At 45.4% G+C, this 25,881-nt stretch overlaps 1 protein-coding gene across 1 annotated transcript in view; it reads right to left on the reverse strand.

Moving 5' to 3' along the window:
* Positions 1-1,520: 1,520 nt before the first annotated feature.
* Positions 1,521-25,881, reverse strand: part of TMEM132B (transmembrane protein 132B) — a 233,384-nt gene continuing 209,023 nt past the window's right edge. Inside the window, exons 5-8 of the mRNA XM_052654934.1 lie at positions 8,944-9,149; positions 6,745-7,015; positions 4,021-4,212; positions 1,521-2,669 (exon numbers count right to left, since the gene is read on the reverse strand). Coding sequence (XP_052510894.1) covers positions 1,521-2,669; positions 4,021-4,212; positions 6,745-7,015; positions 8,944-9,149 — 1,818 coding nt within the window. The remainder of the gene's footprint in view (positions 2,670-4,020; positions 4,213-6,744; positions 7,016-8,943; positions 9,150-25,881) is intronic.

The following is a 25,881-nucleotide window of genomic DNA, read 5'->3' on the forward strand; positions in this document are numbered from 1 at the left end:
GTGTCTGTTTTCCCAGCTATCACATCCTAATAGAATGTTGCCATAGTTTCCTAATCTGAACTTGCTTTGCTTGAGACCAGGCATGCTGTTCTTTGAAAAACATTATTTATTTAAAAATTATGCAGGAATCATGCTTTTTTTTCTCTCTCTTGCTTGCCATTTCAATTTCCCAATAGCTATGGTTTTTCATCACAACTGCTTCTCAAGCTTCTGGAATAGTCATTTATTTTATGAATTTTTTTGGGAAAAAAAAAAAAAACCATTGCTTTTCTTGATTAATGTACACCCTGTATAGGTTTTACCTCTGCCAGAGTCATGACTAGGGATATATATATATATATATATATGTTTATATATGAGCTTTTTTTTGTGGTGGGGTGGAAATCATTGAATGGGTAGATTTCTATGTATTACTAAGTTGAAACATCATTCCACTTACTGTTCTAATAAAGTTTGGCTCTGGTAAAAGAAAAGTTTCATCTGAAGGTACTTCCTATGCAATTTCCTTTCTGTGCGTATCATTTCTAGACCTTGATATCAGTTTGGATAACAAACAGTGTTGACCACAAAGCATTAGTATCAATACAACTATTTTGAGGACTGCTTTGCCCTCGGAAATGCACTCCAAGAAGGAGGTCCTCATGACTCCTGCAAGCAGAAGATAAAAGGTTCACAGTTCATAATTTTTCTCCAAAGTTTTTAAGCATCATGTAGAAAACTGTAAAGGAGATGGCCCCCCTCACAGTACACTAACATTTTAAGTAAAATCCCACGTCCCTATCTGAGACAACAAAGTTCAACCACAAAAAAGGAAAGACAGCATGAGGATTAGCTTCTTAGCTATTGCCCCTAAGTGATGAAGTGTGGAAAACTGGAAAGACCCTGAACTCCCGCACAGACACCCAGGAAATAACAGGACATGGCAAATCGTGGGGACTAAAACTCATATGTAAATCAAACAGATCTCAGAGAAAAGAATGGCATCTCTTGTCTTCATGTTTCAAAAAGAATTGCAGAGGTCAAAGGAACCAGGTGCGAGTGCAAAGATATATAAAAATAATGAGCAATGCTCGTAACAAATATGGGCGGCTACATTCAGCATCTTTCACATATGTCCAATCTCAGGCCAAGGGCAAGAAATGTCCACTGTGCTTTAAAAGGTCTAGAAGTAGAAAAATCAAACCCAAGTCTTTTCTAATTCCACACGGCTGTTTTGCCACGAGATGATTAACAATGTCTGTGGGGTCAGGTTTATTCTACTGGAACTGAGCTAGTACCAGGCAGCAGATAAAATCATTGTCTTAGAATTTCTCTAGGACCCACACGTGGCCGACTCAGAGACAGTGCCTAGCTTCAAACCCAGCTGCCTTTGCTCTCTCTGATACCTGCTTAGAAAGGGATCCCGCCAGACCGCCACAAATGAAGCTCTGTTAAATCATCCCCTATTGCTGATCAGACTCACAGCTCCACCATTCAAAAAACAGAAGGCATAAAGGTGAATACAAACATGAGAAAGGAGTTCACATCTGGTCCTGCAGCCTCTCCATGTAGTCTCTGAAGCCCTGGGACTCTCCCAGCCCCATATCTGGGCAGACCCACTGGATGTTGTCATCACTGTCAAACAGGATGGAGTTGGTGTAGGGGCCGCCGTCCTCTGGGAGGATGGTGGTGTAGGAAGTAAACTTGACCCTCTTCCTCTTGGGGCCTGTGGAACTCAGAGGGTCATTTTTCATGTCTTTCTCATAGACATAGTCAGAAGGTCTGAGCAGCTGACTATGGAAAGTCTTCTGGGAACCGCCGTTCAGAAGGAAGTTCCTCTCCTCGAACTGCAGCCCCCTGTCAATCATGGTGGTGCACTCCTCCGACGGGAGGGTCACGTCCACCGGGTTCTCTAGAAGCTCCACATCGTTCCCCAGCCAGACCCAGTCATGGGAATGGGGGATGTTGCCTTGCTCGCTCACGGCAAATCTTTTGTGTCTGTATTTCCAAGCAAATGCCACACAGTTGATCAAGAAGACCAAGATGGCTAGGCAGAAGACGCAGAGCAGGGCGTACATGCCGATCTCCAAGTCAGTAAGCCCCCTGGAGGTCACCGTGAGGTCACTAGGATTATGGGGTTCCGGTGACTTCCCTTGAGCGGGGAAGCTTGTGAAGGCATCTGGACCACCGCTCTTGCGCATCTTCTTGTCTTTTCCCTCCATGGGAGACTGTGGGGTTGTGCTTTTGTTGGTATTTTCCTCGTGGCCAACAGAGGCACCATGCTGGAACCACTCCTGAACCGCTCTCTCCTGGTTTCCCTCACGATCTATGGTGTTACTGAGGTGGTCTTTATATTCCCGGTTTATGCCCTCAATATCGTTGGTGCCTCCCTGGTGCTCATCAATACTGGGCTCAAATTTGACTTTGACGTTCCCTTTCCCCACGGCAAGAATGCTCTTCCTCTTGGTCTTCTGACAGGGCTCACTGATCATCATTTCCAGTTTAATCAAGGGCCCTTGCCCTTCCCCCTCTGCAACCACAACTGGCCATTTGGACTGAAGGCTTGCCTGGACAGACACCACCATTTCATCCAAAGATGAGACAGTAACTGAAAAATCCTTGGGATCGTAAATGTCTAAAGGTGTCACTGAACCATCGCTGAACAAAATCCAAGAACTGATGATGGCTTCCTAAGAGAAATGAAACCAGAGCATTAGGTTATAATTGGGTTCCTTCAAAACCTGCAAAGGTAAATATGATTTTCTATGTAATATTATTTAAACATACAAACTGAGAATTAATTTCTGTGTTTTATTATTGTGAACAGCTCTTGGCTTGCCTTGAATTGGCATGAGCCATAAGCCACAGCCCTACTAATGTAAGAAATGGACAATATGCTTTAGCTAATGCATTAAAGTGTATTTTACAATAAGTCCCCTACATATGAACTTCCAAGTTGCAAGCTTTCAAAGATGCAAACGTGTGTGCATGTCCAGTCACCCAAGTTAGTTCTTGTATCTGGCATATATTGTCACGTGCATGCACCCTCTACAAGTGGCTGTGCTTTCGTGTACTTCACTGTATAGAGTACAGTGGCACAGCATCTTTATTTCAAGTCCAGGATGTCTGGAAGCAAGTGTAAAAGCGGCGACAGTGATGTAGCTGGTACTGTAATGTAGGATTAAAAATGTTTTCTTTACTTTTTGCTTGTTTTTTATGTATTATTTGTGTGAAAAGTATTATAAAATGACTGCCTTACAGTACTATATAGCCGATTGTGTTAGTTGGGTACCTAGGCTAATTTTGTTAAACTTAGGAACAAACTGGACTTATGAACACACTCTCAGAATGGAACTGGTGCGTATGTACAGGACTTACTGTAATTTACCGCATGCCAGACAACAGAATTTGACTTTGACCCTTCTAAAAACATTCTGAAAGATCAAACAATTTATCTGAATCAAATTCAGGTGCAACGAATCGGGCGCCTGCTCAAGAGAATATTGCTTTGAACTTTCCTTATTAGGAAGCCAGTGCTGACAGAGCAAAACATGCCCCGGCTGGACATGCTTATGGAAGGATGCCTCCTGAGACCAGTTTTCTTGAAAGGCACAGTGCCCTGGTATCTTTATCAATGACACATCAAAGTTTAAAGAGGGGGAGAGTGTGAGAGTTGGCAATCATTGTTAACAGTGGCGACTGGATGCCATGCTTATTCAAGTAGCTGAAATGAAATTTCCAAGTGTCAATAGGCACCTGCTTGGGCAAAAGTAAGAATATGGGAGCCTTTGGTCATGGTCTAGCAGCAGACTGTGTCTAAAACAGGTAAGGCTGCTCTAAAGCAAGAAGAACATACAAGGAAAATGGGTCTAAGACACTGAGTACTTTTCTCGGAGATAGGACAGATTGGATAAGAAATAGGAAGCAGCTTCAAGAATCACCAGTCCCAGTTATGAGTGCTCTATCTATCTCCTTTGCAAGATGTGACCGAGAAAGAAGTGGTCCCAATCATCCAGCAACAAAAGGACTCTGGAATCTTACCTGCTGTGGGGCTTGAAGAACATCCTGGGCAGCTGCTGTTGAGACGATGGCTCTTTTGTCCAACCTGTGAGGCTGCAGGGAAAGAGACAAGCCGGCCACCAGCTGCACACCCAGGTCCACGATAGTGACCCGGTCATCCAGGACAGTCACGGTCTTTTCAGCCAGGATGGAGTCAGAGAGAGGCGACAGGACCTGTAGAGTCAGTGGGAAGCCTCAGTGTCTGCATTACACCATTCGAAACTCCTGAGCTGATGCTCCCACCAAAGTGTTCTCCTAGTTTCCTGTGACGTGACTGTATGTAGCGAAATTGTGTATGTGAGCAAGTCATGAATGTGTGCGTGCTAAGTCATGATCCTGTTCAATTACGCTTTCCAAGTGAAGGAGTTTTAAGTACAAATATCATCCCGGCCCATCTTCTTTCCTTTGATTCATATCATGATAACAGTACTGTATTTTTTTAAGCTTGATTTAATTTAGAGGCAATAACTAAAAATTGCCTACTTTGGTACTAGGCACCAAAGACTGACATTTTTCCAACAAATAATATTTAGTTGTGAAAATGGCAGAATTGCAGTAAAAGCTCTTTAAAAGGTTGGTGCTCAGCCATCTCTTCCTACTCCTACTCCTTCCAGTGAGCATTAGCTGTTCACTATGGATCACTCACCCCTGGAGAAGGGAATGGCAACCCACTCCAGTATTCTTGCCTGGAGAATTCCATGGACAGAGGAGCCTGGCAGGCTACAGTGCATGGAGTCCCAAAGAGTCGGACACGACTGAGTGACTAACACACATACGCATGGACCAGTGATCACCAGTGTGTGGGCTGCCGTGTCATCACTGGATAAGCCAGGTGAGCAAAGTGGGAAGGAGAATCTTACTCTCCTAAGAAACCATTTTTCTTAATTTACCATCTAGCTTGCAAGCAGGTAGTGGTGGTGGTTTAGCCGCTAAGTCGTATCCAACTCTTGTGACCCCATGGACTATAGCCCACCAGGCTCCTCTGTCCATGGGATTCCCCAGGTAAGAATACTGGAGTGGGTTGCCATTTCCTTCTCCAGGGGATCTTTCCAATCCAGGGACCAGACCCTAGTCTCCTCCATTGGCAGACAGATTCTTTACCACTGTGCCATCAGAGAAGCCCTCGCAATCAGGGGTGAATATCAAATGAAGAGTTATATCTAGTGGATAGAATTTCTAGACCTATCCCCCCAAAGACGTTCTGTCCAATCTCTCAAACCTGTGAATATGATGAGAAATCACCCTCCCAACTATGTTATAGGATATGGCACAGTTGGCCTTAAAATAGGGAGACCACACTGGGTTAGCCAGGTGGGTCTCATGGAATCACATGAGCCTTTAAAATCAGAGCACTTTCTCCCTGACTGGTAGAAGAGAAAGTCAGATTCAAAGAGTGAGAATCTGGTGGTGGATCTGTTCCATAAGGAGGGATGCAGGTGACCTCTAGGAGCAGAGAATGACCTCTGGCTGAAAATCCACAAGGAAGCAGAGTCCTCAGTCTTGAAACAGTTCTTCAAAGCCCCACATGAGCCCAGCCTGACCCATACTGTGACTGCAGCCTTGCAGTACCCTGACTTGGTACCCCAAGCTCAACTGGACTCCCAACATTCAGAACTCTGAGTTAATAAATTAGCGGTGCTTCATGCTGGGATATGTTTGGTTGATTTGTTACACAGCAACGAAAGAGTGCTGCAGAATACAACACTGAATCCAGCTTTGTCAAAAATTGACTTGGGCTACACCCAAAAAATCTGACTTTGTGAACTAGGAGCAGTAGCCTTTTAATTTGTCATTAAAAAACATGCTGCATTCTTTCTGCAGAATGATCCCGTCCACTGGCTAGAAAACAGTCTTACTGTTACTATAGTAAAGTGGAGAGTGGTTTTTATCATTTTTAGTGCAATACCTTAAAAAAATTTTTTTTGTGTCCACTGTTCAAGGTAAAATAGAGCTAAATGGTTAATGCTCAAGTTGAGGAAAATAAAACTAGCTTTCATAGGTTCTACTGTCTTTTGTTAGTGACACATGAAAAATAAAGAATCACATTAGGGGAAAGATTGCTTAGACTCTGCGTTAAATTTAGCTTTGGTAAAAGGAATGAGATATTTTTTCTCAGCTCTCTAAAAGGCAAACATTTTTCTTTGATTATTCTTCAAGGTTTTTATTTGCTACTCTAGACAATAAGATTTGAAAATGACTTTGACCTTTGGGGGAAAATACAATATAATTTTATTATCATTACTTTATATCTTTCAATTGTTCTGTGAATTTTTATGAATTCTATTGTCTTTTATAAAAGTATTCATTTATTTAGTTAGTTGCATGGGGTCTTAGTTGCATCATGTGGGATCTTTCACTGGGGCACACGGACTCTCTAGTTGTGGCTAGCGGACTCTGGAGCCCACAGGCTTAGTTGTTTCAATTCTACTGGAATTCCAGTTCCTTGTCCAGGGATTGAATCCATGTTTCTTGAACTGCAAGGTAGATTCTAAACCACTAACCGCTGGACTATCAGGGAAGCATCTTTTAAAAAAAAAAGTAACACAAAATTTAATTTGAGTTTGAACCTGTTAGAATTGACAAACCCTCTATCACTGCCCATAAGTCTTTGATGCACGCACACACACGCTACCCTCCAGCATCTGCCTGGACACTTATCAACACAGACCAGGGTTGGGGCAGGTGGCGAGTGCTGGGTGCCTGTACCTGCACGGTGGTGATGCCCGGCTCCCGGCCCACCAGGGTCCTGCCATCCTGTATCTGAGCGATTCTCGGCTCTTCCACCTTCATGAAATCCATCACGAGGTCGGTGATGTCAAACTGCCAGTCAGGGCCCAGCATGTAGCTCAGCTGACCCGAGTCAGGGGACTCGGCCACGAACTGGGTGAGGACGCGCACGAGGGCGTGCTGGTACTGCAGCGAGCACCCTCTCCCCTTCTTCTCCTCATCCTCCTCGTCTTCGCTGTCTCGGGTGGGCCTGGGACACACACACACAGCGGAGCCAGCGTCATCCTGGTGAAGAAGGGTCTCCCCTACCTCCTCGTCCAGGTTCCCCATGACTGTGATGCTCCGTGTGAACTGCATTTCCTTCCTGCCAGAGTGCTCACCAGCGGTCACCCACCACCTGCTGCGTCTTTACTCCCGGACCCTGTGCGGTGGTCACTGAGCATCACATGTGCTGCCGGCGGCCCTGCCTCACTCGCCCGGGGCTGGGGGTCAGCCCCGCCCAGGCCCAGCTGCTAACAAAACTGAAACACGTCTGACACGCGCATCCCGACTTCTCCTCCTTCCTCGGCGCCCCGGCCCGTCCCCCTGTCCTGACACGAGTTCTCCTCCACTTGCCTGCCCATGACCTGCCCTGAGAAACCTTCTCTGGCTTCGCTACTCCACAAACTTCCCCTCAAGATGAACCTGTCCGGCGTCCCTCGTGAGAGGACCTGGCCTGGTGGCTGCTGACTGGTCTGCGGGGCCCTCGGTGGGCTGGGTCTTGTGTCAGGGGAGGGAGGGGCAGAGGCTTATATGTCCTGAGTTGGAATACGTGCCGGGTCCTGCCTTACCTGCTCCTGTAAAGTGAATAAATGCTATCTCTAGAGTTCTGACTGCTGCAGGGTGTGTCACTTCACTGAATTCTTGGAACAACTCTATTCAGCCACTCTACTGTCATCTCCAACTTGTAGATGAAGAAATAGGAAGAGAGAAGTTAAAAAACCTGACCAAGGTCGCACGGCTATACACGGGAAAGAGAAAGTCGCTCAGTTGCGTCTGACTCTTTGCAACCCCATGGGCTGGCTGTAGCCGGCCAGGCTCCTCTGTCCATGGAACTCTCCAGGCAAGAACACTGGGGTGGGTAGCCATTCCCTTCTCCAGGGGATCTTCCCAACCCAGGGATCGAGCCCAGGTCCTCCACATTATAGGCGGATTCTTTACGACCTGAGCCACCAGAGAAACCCAAACACGGAAAAGCCAGAGTGAAAACTTAGTGACCTTATTCCAGAGTTTACAGCTTAGCCACTGCACTGTGCTCAACTGAGGATGATTGAATTTTCAAGCAGGAACCTGAGAATGGACAATGCAGGAAAGAACACTAGGGCAGCGGGGAATAGAGCTCTTGCCCAAGCCAGGCCTTGTGCTGTGTGCTTCTTATGCGCTGCATCATTTTATTGAATCCTAGCAACTGTTCTGTGAGGTAGATAATATGGCAGTAAACCCACTACATAAGAATGAGTTCCGTTCCAAGCGTGCATTCATTTAAGTACAATTCGTTTGTAAGTCCAACTATGATAGCCTAGGTACGCAACTAACACAATGGGCTTTAGAGTAGCTTGCTGTAATAGGTTTATAACACTTTTCATGCAAATAATTCATAAAAACAAACAGAAAATAGAGAAAATATTTTTAATCTTGCAGCACAGGACCTTGAAAAGTACAGTAGTGCAGTGCAACAGCTGGCACTCCTTAACAACATCAGCTACGTCACCACTGCTTTTATGCTCACTTCCGGACATCCTGGGCTTGAAACAAAGACCCTGTACTACTGTACGCTGTACAGTGCACAAAAGCACAGCCACTCGCAGGAGATGTGCCCGTGTGACAGCGCATGCCGGACACATGAACTAGTTTATGGGACGGGACTATGCGAACGTGCATTGGCATCTGTGAAAGTTCACAACACGAGGGTTCGTATGTAGAGAGAGGGCTTACTATATCATCCCTATTACAATTTCCACCTGTCAGAGTAAGGACCCAAGTCAGATCCATCTTAACTCTGTTCCCATTAGTACCCGCTGTAGATGCAGTTTTGCTGGAGCCTCAGTCCCTGAGGACGTTTTGCCTCAGAGCTGAGCCCCAGGAGCCTCAGATCCACAGCCCCCTCCGAGGGTCACCCCCTCACCCTTAGTTCCTCACCTTCGATTGGAGGCCACTGGGATCCTCCATCCTTTGATCTGGCTCAGCTCCGTGTCCGAGATCTCAACCTGCAGGGGGAGTCTGGGCACCCAGACCGTGACCTCTAACTGGGAGGTGAAGTGCTGGTGGGTGAAGTTCACGATCGTGTCCACTTTGCTCTTCATCTCCTTCCCATTCACAAAAATTGAATCACAGCCGTTGGAGACCTTGGGAGAGGGGACAGAATCGCCAGATGCATCAGCAGAAAAAGCACATGTGCAACCTGACAGTGAAAGCTCATGAACCGCCACAGCTCTGATCTGTGCCGCCCCAAGACAACCAGGAGAACGTGGCTTGAACAAAAGGTAATTTGTAGGCACTAATTGGTGACAATGCTGACAAATGGACTCCAGGAAAACCATTCTGTATTACAAACTACTGACAAGTAAAACCATAAACATAATTTAATGGCGTTCCATAACCTTTGTTGCCTTTTCTGTGTGTTTTTTTCCTTTTCCTCACCTCTTTTTATGTACTCAAACCACCACTAATCAAACCCCAGGTGCAGCATAAGTGCTGTATCTGAAGATGTTTAAAAGGTATCCATATGTTACTAAAACAACACTTCATTTGAGCCGTAAAAGGGATTTTTTTTTTCTGAGAAAAACCAAGAGAGCTTTCCACTAGATTAAGACCCTTGTAGAAATACATTCATGAAATGCATCAGAAATATGGATACAACTATTTTTGCCCCATTACATTTTGCATTAATTTTATAGGATGGAGATGAGGATGTGGCATTCTGCTATGGACTTCTGACTCAGCACGTGGGGCAGGCACCCTTTTAACACGATGCATTTGCAGGTTAGGTATCAGACAACGTAAGCCCCCGCGGCACTTCACATCTTCCAGAGAAGCAAGGAAAATGTTGATGGCTTTCTCGCCTAGACCATCAAAAGAATGAATGTCTTTTACATATCTGGATGGGGAGGGGGAGATCATCACTTTATGGGCAGAAGACACAAAAGCAACAATCAGTTTAGCACAGAATCACACAACTGCTGGGGCCTGCAACCTTCATTTTACAGATGAAGAACCCGAGGCCAGCTATGTGATGCGTCGCTGGCTCAAGGGACTTGACACTACTTTTAGGGATACTGGCCTGCTGGCAGTGGTCTCCAGCTCACCTGGAGTGCCCCCAAGAGGCCTGTTTCCCAAGCCACAAGTGAAGGCTCACTCATGACCTTCTTTTCCTCACCTGAATCAGTACCTGCGACCCAGCCTCCCTTCCCAGCCCCAGGGCACAGGTCCAACTGCTTCCTCCGTGTGACCAGGTGAACGGCCCAGAGCAACGCCATCAGTGTCAAGGTGCAAACTCTAAGAGCAAACCTCCACATTGTTTGGGATGAATTATCACCACCTGTCCTCTCCCCCTAGAAAAAGGACATCAATGTGTATTTGCTTCCACAGGAAGGAAAAGATGAGCTTGGTTCACGGTGGAGTGAAATCAGACTGAGGAGAAAATAACTAAAATGATGCTTACATTCTTACATCAGAATCACAGACACAGGCCCCTGTCATTGCCACCTCACCATGTCACTGGTATCTCTGGAATCTTTAAGCAGAATTAAGCAAGGCCAGTAATAGGAAGATGGGATGAAGCCACAGCGACACTAACCTGACAACCGTGGGTTACAAAGCAATAAACAGGGGTACTGATGGGTAACTGCGCATCAGGCTGAGTTCATTCGGGGAGCGCCTTCCCACCCTCTCAGAGCTTAGCCCTCCAGAGTCCCCTGACCTCCAGGCTCCACTACTCTGAGCAGCAAAAATTCTGCCCCCAGATGGCAGTGGAAAGTGGCAGTTAATGTGTCTCTCCCCCTGAAATTCCAGTGGGAGTCGGAAGAGACATTTCCATCACTCTTCAAAGTGTAAAAGAATCCACTTCGCCTATCTCTCTCTGTCTGCTTTACTTCCTAAAGGAGAGAACAAAAATGATGAACCAAGCAAATCAGCTGTCTTTTAAGGCATGTTTGTGGGACGTAAATCTGTATTGTTTTGCCCAGGACTGTAAAGCGAGTAACCAGAGTTAAGATTTTCAATTAAAGCAGAAAAACAAGTGGAGAGCTGTGTTTTTGTTTTAAAATCCTGTGAGGCCGACACAATGCTGAGCCAACTGCCCTTCCTTGGGTGGCAGGCCTGTTTTAGAGAAACTTCTGCCTTCCCTCCAGAGCACTGCAGTGGGAGACATGCGATAAGACCTCTAAACATCCCTGGACTCAGTGGCAATAGCAGACCTATCAAGAGAACAGCGTTCCTCACTGACAAGAACGCTGCGATGGATGCGTTAGGGTTCTGCCCTCACCTTCTCCCAGCTCACGTGGGCCTCACCCATTGCTAGAACTTTTCCCAACCTACCTCCCTCCAGTGCAGACCTCAACTCTCCTGAATCTGCAGGATTATTATAACCTACGTGAGATGCACGTATGTGTGTGTGTTTCCTCTAGAAGGAATGGTTTAGTATTTGTTATTTCAGTGTTTGCAGGGACTTTATAGGACATAGCTAGTGTAAATAATGAGAATCAATTGCAGTAGGGATCTCTTATGGGTACAGGAACTCACTGGCTGTGAGGTTCTTCCTCTTCTCTGGAAGCATTAATCCCCACAATAACTGCGTGTGGCGGGCACCATGACCTTCATTGGGCTGAGACTGAATCCAGTGTCAAGAAAGGGAACATCACTTCCCAGGGATTTGCCTATGTGTGTAACAATGCCAGCCAGCCCTCAGGACTGCTGACACCTGCTCTTTCCTCTGCCTGCCCCCGCCAGTTCCCTCTAGAGACTTCCCTCGCTACACAGGACAAAGTCCAAAATCTTGATTACAGCTTACAAGACCTAAGGACACGGTACTGCCAGCTTCTCCAGGCTCCCTTTGCACTCCTCTCCCTGCCCCTGCACAGGCTCTTCCCTCGTGGGTCACGGGTCTTCTCTCCCTGGAGCTCTCCTGAACTTATCCCCAACTGAACACCTTGCACCACCTTCCCATGACTGAATGACTGAGATCTGTTTGTCATTCACGTCTGAGGCAGATAGAACTACTGTCTTGGGCCACCCAGACACACACCAGCACCCCTGCCCCATCACACACATGCACACACACACACACACACACACACACACACACACATCTTCCTCTTTTCTGTCCAGCCAATCATAAGAACAGGGCTTCCTTGGTGGCTGAGCAGTAAAGAACCCACGTGACAAAGCAGGAGACACAACAGGAGATGTGGGTTCCATCCTTGGGTCAGGAAGATCTCCTGGAAAAGGAAATGGCAACCCATTCCAGTGTTCTTGCCTGAAAAATCCCGGGACAGAGGAGCCCGGCAAGCTACAGCCCATGGGGTCGCACAGAGTCGAACGCAACTGAGCGACAGAGTACCACACTATGTTAGTTACTCTGGATTGCTCTGTGTTGTGTTTTATAATTTACTTTTCAATATTTATCACTCTCTGAATGCTCCTGGCTATTTTTTTACTTGTTTCTTATCCCTGCTCTCCACCTGAAAGTAACCTGCTTGAGGCCATGGGCCTGTCTCCTCTCATCTGCTGTGTCTCTACTTCTAGCACAGAGATGACAGATAGCAAGTGTTCAATAACTAGATGTTCAACGTTGACTATGTCACCAGTTTCCTCTGGGTCCCATTCATTCCTCTGTTCCATGAGTAGCCTGAATCTAGGTAAGAAGGGGGACGAGGTGGTATACACCAGGTTATCACATTAAGGATATCATGAGAGGAGGCAGACAAGTAGAAGAAACCTAGTCCAAATACTCAGGGAGTTGAGGTAAAAAATCGGATAAATTTGGATTTCCAGCGATGAGTTTGGCCTTTGGGCTAGGAACTGAAAGGGAGATCTCTGTGTCATGTCACATTGTAGAGGCATGTGTGTTGGGGAAGCAGACAGACAGACAGACACTGCAAGGTAAGGATCAGAGTCAGGTTCCTACCACTCACCGTAAGGATACCCCCAGGGCTCTCTGAGGCCCTGAAGCAACACCAAATGCTGTGTATTCTAATGTAAGAAGAGCTGGGGACAGGAATGTGAAGACGGAAATTGACGGCTCATGCCACGTTAATCTGTGAGCATGGGCCAGATGGCTTGTCAATGTCATCGCAGGAAGGCTGCCTCTAGAGGTTCACCACTCTACTGTCAAATCACACTTCTGCAGTTACAGTACTTTAGAGTAATAGGGGCAAACACGGTGTAAATAGTTTTCCTTTGGGTATCTTGTAAGATACTTCATTGCTTTCGTTTTCTATTTAGAAAAGAAGCAAGAACTGAGTCTGTGTATCAGCACCCTCCCTCTGAGTCTGCCACACTGTTGATGTATCTGTGTCTACACCACAGAGACTATAGGGCTTCCCTCCTGACCTCTCCCCCGACCTGGAGAAATGAGTTAGAAAGAAAAAAAAGTCACACAGTCAAGAGTAATGGCTGCCGTCTACTTCTTTGACAACTTGGCAACAGCAGTTTAAGAAGCGTAAACGGTGTTTGTTTAAGCTGAATAAAATTAAAGGGTGCCTTCTGCAGTGCTGTTTATAATGAAAATAAAAAATAGTCTGTATGAAATGCCTAGTTCAATAAATAACAGTGCACACAAATGAAACGTGGAATCATACAATAAATTTAAATAAAATTTAAGGAAAGGGAAATATAATCAGGAAATAATATTTAGTGAAAAATGATGGAGTTAAAATTATATGGACACACTCATTCTAATTTTATAAATATATGTTATGTGTGGGCATTACTGAAGAATAAAAAGATCTGAGTAATGGAGGGAAAGCTATATAATAAAAGAATATGTTTCACAAATCATAATGAATGCTGAATTCCATATGAAGATAGGAAAAAAGGAAGCATGTAAAGAAAAAACATCTTTCAATTCAACTGTCATTAAATTAAACATTCTGTATTTATTACCAAGTTGAGCAAGCGCATTATGTCTCAGGAGCAGCGGGTACTCAAAAAATATTTATTTGACCTTGAGGGTTTATATCTCCAAGAAATACAAAAAAAGAAGACCAATAGCTATCATGTATTGAGTGCTTACTAGCATCATGCATTTTTTTTTAATTTTAGAACTTTACATAGGATGATAGCCATTGATTCCTCTGAATACCCTGTTCATGAAGTGTTTTGTCCCTACATTACAGATGGGGAAAGTAAGGCCCAGGACAGGCACCTCCTGCAGGGATCGCAGCTGGTGACGGGGCAGAGGTCCTCTGAATGGGGGCAGAGGGCTCCTCACAGTGTGTGTTACCCTCATCATACAGCCCATAGAAGGAGGGCCTGACTGGGAAAGACGAGACCTCAATACACACACTGGGACTTTTTTTATGACCCTCACTGAGGTGTAATTTAAGTTCAATGCACAGTATCCATTTGGAGGATACAGCTGGATGAGTTGGGTGGTGTGTGCACCATGAAACCACTGCCACACTCAGACACAGAATACTTCCACCATCCCCAAAGATCCCTGGTGCCCCTTTTGAGCCCATCACTCCCTCCATGCTGGCCCCAAGCCACCAGTGATGTGTCATTAAGCAGGAGGTATGGATTAATTCCGGAGAAGGCAATGGCAACCCACTCCAGTACTCTTGCCTGGAAAATCCCATGGACAGAGGAGCCTGGTTGGCTGTAGTCCATGAGGTCGCTAAGAGTCGGACACGACTGAGCGACTTCACTTTCACTTTTCACTTTCATGCATTGGAGAAGGAAATGGCAACCCACTCCAGTGTTCTTGCCTGGAGAATCTCAGGGACGGGGGAGCCTGGTGGGCTGCCGTCTATGGGGTCGCACAGGGTTGAACATGACTGAAGCGACTTAGCAGCAGCAGCAACAGCATGGATTAGTTCAGACTAGCTTGATAGTTAGTGGTTAAGTCCAGGGTGAGGGAGCTGGAAACAGCAGTTTGGTGCCTCAGACTGAAGGCCAGTAACCTGAGTCCTAATCCAACTCTTTCCCTCATGACACTGAATAAGTCACTTTCCATCTCCAGGCTCGGAAGCCCCATTGGTAAACTCGAGGGTACCTGAAATTTCCAGCTCGTACACCCTCCCATCCTATCAATGGAGGATGGAAAGAGCAAGCTTGGAGACCCAGTGTAGTTTGACATAGCTTTTCTCTGTCACAGACCTCTCATCTGTAAAATAAGGATAAATCATTCATTCATTTGATAAATATGTATTTAATGTCAGTGAAGACCCAGGAACTGTCCTAGGTGCTGAGGATAGAGTGATAAAAATAGTCCTTACTCTTTTTTTTTTATTTATTTTTATTTATTTATTTTTTTTACAGTCCCTACTCTTACGGAGCTGACCATCCAGTGGAGGAGACAGACAAACTTGACACACATAGATATAAATGCAATACTAGAGATCTCTTCAAGAAAACTGGAGATACCAAGGGAACATTTGGTGCAAATATGGGCACAATAAAGGACAGAAAAAGCAAGGACCTAACAGAAATGGAAGAGATTAAGGAGAGGTGTCAAGAATAAACAGAAGAACTGTACAGTAAAGGTCTTAATGATCCAGATAACCACAACGGTGTGATCACTCACCTAGAGCCAGACATCCTGGAGGGTGAAGTCAAGTGGGCCTTAGGAAGCATTACTATGAGCAAAGCTAGTGGAGGTGATGGGATTCCAGCTGAGCTATTTCAAATCCTAAAAGATGATGCTCTTAAAGTGCTGCATTCACTATGCCGGCAAATTTGGAAAACTCAGCAGTGGCCACAGGACTGGAAAACGTCAGTTTTCATTTCAATCCCCAAAAAAGGTAATGCCAAAGAATGTTCAAATTATCATACAGTTGTACTCTTTTCACATGCTAGCAAGATTATACTCAAAATCAGATAGCAAGATGGGCTTAAAAGGAAAATCAAACAAGATAAGAAAACAGTGATGACAGGACTTCCTGGCAGTCCAAGGGCTAAGACTCATTGCCACAAGGCAGGGGCCTGGGTTTGATCCCTGGACAGGGAACTAGATACGACATGCCACAACTAAAGGTTCTGCATGCTGCAATGAAGGTCGAAGATCCAATATCCGCAGCTAAGACCTGGCACAGCCAAAAAAATAACTAAATAAACATAAATATTAAAAAAAGAAAAACAGTGATGACAGCCCAGTTAGAATTTTCTGCTCTGTTCCATCCCATCCCATTCTATTTCACTCCACTTTGCCCTGTGCCATTTCATTCCAGTCCATTCTATTCCTTCACTTTTCATAAAATGCTGGTGGGATCCCATAAAAATTGGCCCTTAATCTGAAAAAAATCCTGCACTTGGGTATTGTGGGAAAGTGATCCTCTACCCATTTTACAGATGAGGAGACTAAACCTCAGTTAGGTCATCTAGCCAGTAATGGAGGGCCAGGGTCCCAAGCGACACGTTCTGACCTGACACTGTCCTTTTCTTTTGGTCAAATAGCTCCTGTAGTAACCACTGATCCCCTCTCTATATTCGGTTCATTCTTAGCTTTCACTTAAAGAATTACTTATAAAATCAAGAATAAAGAGCCTGGCTTATCCTCTGCTTGATAAAAATCAAAATTAAAATCATGTCAGCCACATTCCAGTTTCAGTTCAGAGATGTAGTCAGCTGAAAAGAGCACTTCTCCCAGTTACCAAACTGCAAATTAAAAACTTTTCTTGGCACTTCCCTGGCCGTCGGTGGTTAAAACTGTGCCTTCCAATGCAGGTGGTACGGGTTCCATCTCTGGTCAGGGAGCTAAGACTCTACTTGCCTCTGGGCCAAAAAACTAGAACATAAAACAGAAACAGTATTGCAACAAATTCAATAAAGACTTTAAAAATGGTCCTCATCAAAAAAAAAAAGTGTATAAAAAATAAAAACTTTTCTCAAACACATCAGAGAACTGCTGATGCAGGGCTACAAACTAACCTGTAATCTAGAGAAAGACATGTGCCCACAGGGAGAAAGAGAAATGAAGTGTTTGCTTCCCCAGGGCAGACTCTGCTAGACGTCATATAAGCTAGAAAAAAGAATCCAAGTGACAAATTGTACTGACTTAAGAAAGGCCCGGTAGGGGCTCGTGTGAGAGGTTTGAGCTTTTAGAGCCTGTAAACACATGGGAGCTTGTACCCACTGGCTTGCTCTGAATTCCATCAGCTACTTAGGGAAGAGCCAGCAGTGGCCCCGGGGCATCTCTTGTGTCTCTGGCTCAGGAGGGGAACAGCAGCCCCAGCGGAAACTTTACACACTCCCATATCCTCTGTTTCCTCTACAAGGCAAAAGTCTCAGTCTTCAAGCCAAAGTGTAATAAAAACTGCCATTCAGAGCCCTTAAGGGATTCTGTTGTATCTAAAGTAATCAGTTTGAGTTAAATTTAAGCTGCTTTATTAAAAAGAGGCCTGCATCATGACTCTTGCAAAGAGCTATGTGCTTGTGATGACTAAGTTACCTCATTAAAGTTTATCCAGTAAGATTTATACAATAAGATGCTCTAGAACGGGGAATTCCCTCGCAGTCCAATGGTCGAAACTCCACGCTCTCATTGCTGAGGGCCCAGGTTCAATCCCTGGCTGGGGAACTTCATGCTTGTGCTCAGCTGTGTCCAACTCTTTGTGACCCCATGGGTTGTAACCCACCGGGCTCGTCTGTCCATGGAAATTTCCAGGGAAGATACTGGAGTGGGTTGCCATTTCCTTCTCGAGGAGATCTTCCCGACCCAGGGACCAAATCTGTTATGTCTCCTGCATTGGCAGGTGGGTTCTTAACGACTAGCGCCACCAAGGAACTAAGATCCCACAGTGCAACCATTAAAAAAAAAAGAGAGACAAACTTTTTTTTTTTTTTTTTTCAGAAAGAAAAAAGCTCTAGGATGGGGTTTGCAGCCTTTGGGATCTAATGCCTGATGATCTGGGGTGGAGCTGGTGAAGTGAGAATAGAAATAAAGTACACAATAAATGTAATGTGCTTCAATCACCCTGAAACCATCTCTCCCCAGCCCCTCAGTTCCGTTCAGTCACTCAGTCGTGTGCAACTCTTTGCAACCCCATGGACTGTAACACGCCAGGCCTCCCTGTCCATCACCAACTCCCGGAGTTTACTCAGACTCATGTCCATTGAGTCGGTGATGCCATCCAACCATCTCATCCTCTGTAGTTTCTTTCTCCTCCTGCCTTCAATCCTTCCCCCACCCCCTAGTCTGTGGAAAAACTGTCTTCCACAAAACTGGTCCCTGGTGCCAAAAATGCTGGGGACTGCTGCTCTAGGACATAACAGCGCTCCTGTCCCCAGGGCTTTCCCAGGCTATGCCAGACTTTCTTTGGTCAGAGGCATCCACTTCTCTGAATCATAACTGTCTATCCTTTCCCTTCAGTAAGTAAACATACCATCTTGATCATCTTTTTTTCCCCCTAGAACATTACTGAATTGGGCTTAATAGCACTGTGTGACTCTGAACAGGTAACTTGATCTGAGTTTCTGCTCCTTCATCTGTTTTATCAATTGGCCTTCACCTGGCTCTAACAGAGCATTTGCCTATAAAATATCTCATTCTTTTCTTAATGACTCACACAAGTGGCAGTTGGGTTTTAATGTTAACTGAAGCAAAATTGCAACTAACCAGTATTACACAATAAAATCCCTATTTTCATTCACTAGGCACAGAAGTTATGATTTTTAATATAAAGAATATGCACAGTAACATGTATGCATATGAGATACACACACACGTGTGTGTATATATATATAGCATATAATTGCACAGATGGGCAGTATATGCATATTTAACGCTCTGCCCAGAACCCTTGAGCAATTTATACTGTGCTGGTTCTCTCTGTGTACTATTACCACCTTCACTTTTTGTAAATGTGTCTCCCAGTTCTTATAACATTTTATCAGGCAAGGGTTTCTCAGTGGCCATAATTCAGTCTCTAATGTCTTCCTGAAGGCCAGAGGTCAGTGACACCATCACCACTGATTTGCTTAGCCACCAGAGGAAGGCATCACACATCTCTGGAAGATGTGGAGACCCTTACCATTGTGCTTGTGTGCCCTGCAGGTTATGCCAGTATATACTGATGAATACATGACCAGGCAGAGTAACGAAGGTAATCAGATTAAAAGATGCACAATTTCGACCCATATATGTGTATATGGATATATGTGAAGGTAAGCACACGATGTTATCTGGGGCCAAATGCATATAATTGTGGGGCTCTCCCCAGTGGCTCAGATGGTGAAGGATCTGCCTGCGACGCATGAGACCCTGGTTCAATCCCTGGGTCAGGAATATCCCCTGGAGAAAGGAATGGCAACCCACTCCAGTATTCTTGCCTGGAGAATTCCAACATGAAATCGAATTCTCAGGAGCTAAACTATTCATGTGCTACAGTTCCATGGCCTTTGGGCCCACTGTAAAATCATGAACACAAATCCAAACATCAGCACTGGAATTCCCTGATGGTCAGGTGGTTAAGACTCACTGCTTTCACTGCCCAGGGGCCTGGGTTCAATCCCTGGGTGGGGAACTGAGGTCCCACAAGCCATGTGGTGCAGCAACCCTACCACCACCACCAAAAAAACCAAACATCAGAACTGAAATCATGTAGCAGTCCACTGCCAATGGTGCACGTTCATACATCATTCCGTCGACTATTTTAAAAAAATGAAAGGGTGCTAAGTCACTTCAGTCATGTCTGACTCTTTGCGACCCTATGGACTACATAGCCTGCCAGGCTCCCTTGTAAATGCAATGCCCCAGGCAAGAATACTGGAGTGGATTTCCATTTCCTTCTCCAAGGGCTCTTCCTGACCCAAAAATAGAACTCACATCTCTTATGTCTCCTGCATTGGCAGGTGGCTTCTTTACCTCTAGGGCCAAAAAAAATGAATATGCAAAGTCAAATTATTCTCATGAAGATTTCCAGGAGACAAGTCCATGGATTCTGACTCGAGTAATCTTCTGTATGTATACATACGTACATTCATAGATTATGAGTTAATATATGAATGCTTACTTCTCTGCCTCTGAGATCATAAGGCAAGTCTTTTGAGGACAGGCATGCTGCCTTACTCAATTCTCTGCAGCCCAGGCTCACGGCACAGAGCCCAGTACCTTGTAAATGTACAAGAACTGTGCAGAATAAATGAGAGATGAAGTGCTCTGCTCATATCTGCTCATATCATACAACAGTAACGGGCAGGTCTTGTGAGCCTCTCCCCATCCATCCATCACGTCCAGCACCACACTGAAAGCCTCCACTCTAAGGAGACTCATTCACTGTCAAGGTCTGATCATGAGGCTTTGCTCTCAGACTCATTTATTCTTATTAATCCTCTTTTCATGCAGATCAATCTCATTTTCCTAGTCAGATCACGGCTGGGACATGTCAGTTCTTCACCCCTCCAAAGCAATGTGCCCAGTGCCTAGCCCAGAACTGACTGATTATCCGGTCCTCCCAGCAAGGGCAGATCTCGGAGCCAGTGTGGGCAGAATGGAGACCATTTCACTTCCCAGCTCATCTGAAACACACTCCTCCTTACAGAATCTTAAAGCCTTGGTGCTACAGAGACCTCAGAGAATGCAGCTCTGTAGCCTGGGGAGGATGAGGATCCATCTCAAAGGCACAGAGAGCTCGCAGTGAGTCTGAGGTTAAAACTCAGTGATGATATACACTGAGGTCCAAGCAGGACTCTGAGGACACAAAGCAAACCCAAGAGTCCCTGCCCTTGAGAAGGCATGAGTGGAGAAGAGAGATGCCTGTGCAAAATACTGTCAGCAACAGTGACTGTTAGGACAGTAAGATTTGTATGGTGTTTACAAGATGCTCAGGCCTCGCTGGTTGCCTCAGGTTCACCAACCTTCCGCTCACCTTCATCCAAGATGCCCAGAACGCTCCTCCACTGCAGACCCATTGATGCCCTGTCAACTGCAAATTGGTACTTGCCAACAGCGCGTACCATCCTCCTCTGTGTGTGCTTGCTAAGTCGCTTCAGTCACGTCTGACTCTGTGCAACCCTACGCCCACTAGGCTCCTCTGTCCACAGGATTCTCCAGGCAAGAATACTGGAGCGGGTTACCATGCCCTCCTCCAGGGGATCTTCCTGACCCTGGGATCAAACCCGAGTCTCTTATGTCTCCTGCACTGGCAGGCAGGTTCTTTTACCACTAGCGTCACCTGGGAAGCCCGCCATCCACCTCTACAAGTATTAAATCATGCTGTTGCCAATATTCAACACCCCTGAAAGGAGTTCAGGGTGGAGAGCAGAAATGAGGCACTCTGGATTTGGGGGAAAAACTGGCAGGACAGGTCTGATAGTTAGATATTTTTCCGGAGCCAATTTTATGAGCCTAATTCTTGTACCTCCTCATATCTAGAAAAACACTAGAATCTTTCATGGTGATGACTGTTCCTCATGACTAGCTACAACCTTCTAAAAAAAAACGTGGGTTTGATTGCACGTGTACCCCCTTCACCAAAGTCACACTGGTGATTTTGACTTCCCCCTGCACCCCGCCTCTTTGGAGCAGTTTCTCAGAGCTATCTAAGGTGCTATCTCCCGCGCTACAGTTGTCATTTTGCCCCAAATAAAACTTAACTTGGGACTTTTTACTTCATGCATTTTTTTAAAGCTGACACTCACTTCCACCCAACTTCATCTTCCCCCTCATCAGTCAAGCATCACCACTCAATGACTGCATTCTGCTAGTCAGGCCGCTTCCATGAAGAAATAACAAAATTCTGGCTCTTTTCCACTAGGAGAAAAAAATCCCCATCTGAAGCGTATTCGATAAGGTTTGATTCTACCTCGACAGACAAGTGCTTCCAAAATTGTGCCCCTTATCAAAACCACAACAGCAAATTAGGCCTAAGATTATGGTTTGTTGTAAAGTTTAGCATACGCTTTTCTGGGGAATGTTTTTATTTTAGCTTTGTAGCTCTCGACATTGGGAGATTTTTCAAAGCACCACCAATGCTTGTGAGTTTAGGAAAAGATCCAAGTGCTTCCTGTGCATCAAACGGTGGCCCGGGAGGGATGAAGAGCTGTTTATCTGGTAAGAGCCCAGCATATGGTGCTGCTCAGCCTCCTGAACCAGCTCAGACACCAGACACTGAACCTGGTGGAGAGAAGCACCCTGAAAGAGGTTCCACTGGCACACAGGCTGGAGTCACAAGCTTAGGTGTCCGGGGTTTGCACAGCAATTAGTCACATAAAAGAAAGGCATTTTGGCAGGATAAGCATATTCTCGGGGGGAATGAGAAATCTGCAGGGTTTGTGTTTTCCAAGCTGATTTTGAAAGTACTTCTGAAAATTTCCCTGAGAAACTTTTGTATCAAAGCATGCTGTGAACTGGGGACTCAAGGTATGAAAAGTAGTTGAGAGGTTTTTTTAGTTTCTTTTTGTTTTAAGTCTCTGAGACTCCAGGGGAAGGGAAAAAGAAAATGCCAACAATGACCTCATCACCAATTCCTCCAAAATCTGAATGTGGAAAAGACGGAGGTTGAAAGGCCCAACCTAAGATCTGGCAAAGACAGGATTGGCTCAGCGCTGCCAAGGAAAGGCTGGGTATCCAGACTTCTCAGAGGAGATTTTCAGAGAGGGACCAGCGACTCAGAGCCTAGCCAGGCTGAGCCAGTCACAGAGGGAGGGGTAAAGCACAGCAATGCCTAGGTAGCACAGAAGTCCCTGGAATTCATCCCTTTGATCAACTCGGAGTCCTTGCCAGTGTGACACGGGCTGATTAAAATCCTGGATATAAAAATTTCCAGACTGGTAACAAAACACAGAAGTAGCCCCTGTGGTGAAATTACAGCTGTTCTTAAATGACTCTGCCTCATGAAAACCTCTACCTATGTGAGCAATAAATTACAATAATTGCATCTAATACCTTGGTCTAATACATCTCACTTAATACAACTTATTTATCTAAGATATTTGTAATAGAATTCAGTTTACCCATATAATTCACCCTTTTTTTTTTTTTTCAGCAGGACTAGCCTGGGATGATGGAGCTTCTGTGGAGGCTGATGGGGGTTGCAGGAACCCAATCCCTCTGGGCCAAGGGAGGTGACATAAATGAGGAGAGGAGGTCTTCGCTGAAAGACAGAAAACTCGGGGATTGTGAAAAACTAGAGGGAGCACCCCAAACTCTGCTCAAAGGGGTTAACTCCCACTCCCCTGAGCCTTCCACTGCCATGCGGGAATGTCAGGGCTGTGTGCAGAGATCCTCTGACTTTGAAAGAGAAATGGAAGATCCAGGGTTCAGTGAAATTTACTAATGTTTGAATGTTGACATCTAAGAATACATTTTAAAAGTACTTGACTCTGTGTGGGGGCTTGTCTTGGGGACTGTATTTGCCTCAAAGCCTATCATTTTACGGGATTCCCAGGTAGCTCAGTGCTAAAGAATCCACCTGTCAGTGCTGGAGACTCAGGTTCAGTCTCTAGGTTGGGAAGATCCCCTGGAGAAGGAAATGGCAACCCACTCCAGTATTCTTGCCTGGGAGAATCCCATGGACAGAGGAGCCTGGAGGGCTACAGTCCATGGGGTCACAGTCAGACACTGACTGAGCACGCAAGCACTATCATCTTATGACCTTTGGCCTAAGGACATCCTGATACAAATGATAGTGAGACGAGATAGATAAGCTCTCAGCTAGATATTTACAACTGGCCTCCTGTTCACACCTCCTGGGGTGAGAAAAAGATGGGCTCCAGGTTGGACACTCACTACCAGTCCCCTGTTTACATTTCTTGAGGTAAGAGACAAATGGGCTCCGGGTTACCTTCTTATGACTGGACTCTTGTCTACATTTCAAGATCTGCACTTCTATACAAGAAACGACAACAGGAATAGGGTGGATAACCAGACATTGGGTACAAAAGAGAGGAGCCAGACCCTATTAGGAGATCAAGAGGTAATACATTCTCCATGCTTGGGGCAAGGGAGATGCTATACGTGCGAAAAAAGTCTTCGCAGGGTCAAAAAGGCAGGGGATGTCAGACCATAGTAAGTCTTGCTATTTTCCTCCCATATGCCTTTGCAATGAAATCCATTTTGACTAAGGTATGTGAGCACACCCAGGGGAGGGTCCTGAGACAAACCAGCCAGGGAGTCAAAGACAATGGGGCTTTCCAGATGGTACTAGTGGTAAAGAACCCACCTCCCAAAGCAGGAGACATGAGAGATACAGGTTTGATCCCTGGGTCAGGAAGATCCCCTGGAGGAGGGGATGGCAACCCACTCCAGTATTCTTGCTTGGAGAATCCCATGGACAGAAGAGCCTGGCAGGCTACAGGTCTATGCGGTCACCAAGAGTTGGACACATGTGAAGCGACTTAGCGTACAGGCATGCAAAGAAGACGACTCGGCAAGACGACAGAGACCCAGAAGACTCCTCCCCTTAGAAAGGATTTTAACTTCCCAAAGGCTTGACTCAAGCAACTCTCATGCTGAGTTGCTTGGATGGATATTTCCACATGTACTCTGCTTTTCTAATACATAATATACTTTCTTCTATACCTTCTGTCTTCTTGTCTGATTCCTCCTTTCGGGGATGACTAGGATTGGGACTTAGATTCCAGCCCCTAGCCCCGGTCATTTAGCAGTTAGGATTCCTGGTTTCCACCCAGGCGACCAGGGTTCAATTCCCAATCAGGGAGCTAAGGTCTTGCTTCCAGCTGCTACTTACTGCTACGTGTCCCTGAGATCAATAGGATGTAGTGCAATGGCACAGAAATACTGTGTTTTATTTCCTTTTTCTCCAATATATCAGATTTTGAGGTCCTTATCAGGGCCTCATTAGCATCATGCTCCTCAATTCTTATGAAAACATTTGCTAGTTCCCCCACAGGCTTTATCAGAAATAGGAAATAGGTTTGTCTCACTTGCCAATACAAATCACCCCATAGTGGCTGCTCAAGGGACCTCTGCTCAAGCAGAAGCCGGGGCTGTAGAAGGAAGGAGTGCTGGGATGGATTAGTGATGTCTGGATTGGCGCATGCTAGGGAGTGGGGTCCTACTACATGTTTTGTTTATTCTATCTTATTTACATCCTATTTATGAAACCAAAATCCTTTGGCCCAACGTCCTTGACCAAAGTCCCTTCTGTCTCAACCTGGGCCAGAGTGCAAGCACTGGTATCAAAGTGGAAAATCCTTCAAGATTCTCATCACTATTCTGTCACTCAAGAAGGCTGTCAAAAGCACACGGAGGGACTTCCCTGGTGATCCAGTAGTTAAGACTTCGCCCTCGAAACCAGAGGATGCGGGTTTGATCCCTGGCCCACAGCTAAGACCTGATGTAGCCAAATAAAATCAAAATAAAAAAGTTCTTTTTAAGAAAAGCCACATGGGAATCCACCGTCCCCATGAGTGGGCTTCAGACACATAGCCAGTCTCAGCACATGGCCGCGGACTACTCTTCCTACAACTGTGCACGTAGGAAAAGAAGTCATCAGAGTGTAACCCAAATAGTCATCAAGTGTCAGACACAACAGATGTTAGGAAGTCATGGATACATTCACCTCTCTGAACACATCCCTTGAGGAGTGACATGGCCGAAATCCTTGATGATGGAAACCGCTCTTGCGTCCGGAGCATTTAAAGATAACTACATTAGGGCAATCGCTTTGGGCTGGGGCCTTTCATTTTTAAAAACAGCCCGCTAAACTGAGCTTTAGAAGTGGCCAAAAATATCTGAAACATTTGAAGAGGGGCCCTTTAAGAAGGTTAAGGCAACTCTGCAGGGAGAAATAGGAGTCAGAAGCAGAGCTCTGAAATCTGAGATTGTCTCTTAACATTTCAAGTTAAACCCAAAATGTTTCCTTGGCAAATTAGTTCAAGAGCAGTGTAGAAGAAACACACTGAGTATAAGAATATAAACGATCGTTTCCTGCTGGAAGCCCACTGCTCTTGAAAACG

This window comes from Budorcas taxicolor, chromosome 17 (assembly GCF_023091745.1).
Source record: "Budorcas taxicolor isolate Tak-1 chromosome 17, Takin1.1, whole genome shotgun sequence".
Taxonomy (NCBI): Eukaryota; Metazoa; Chordata; class Mammalia; order Artiodactyla; family Bovidae; genus Budorcas; species Budorcas taxicolor.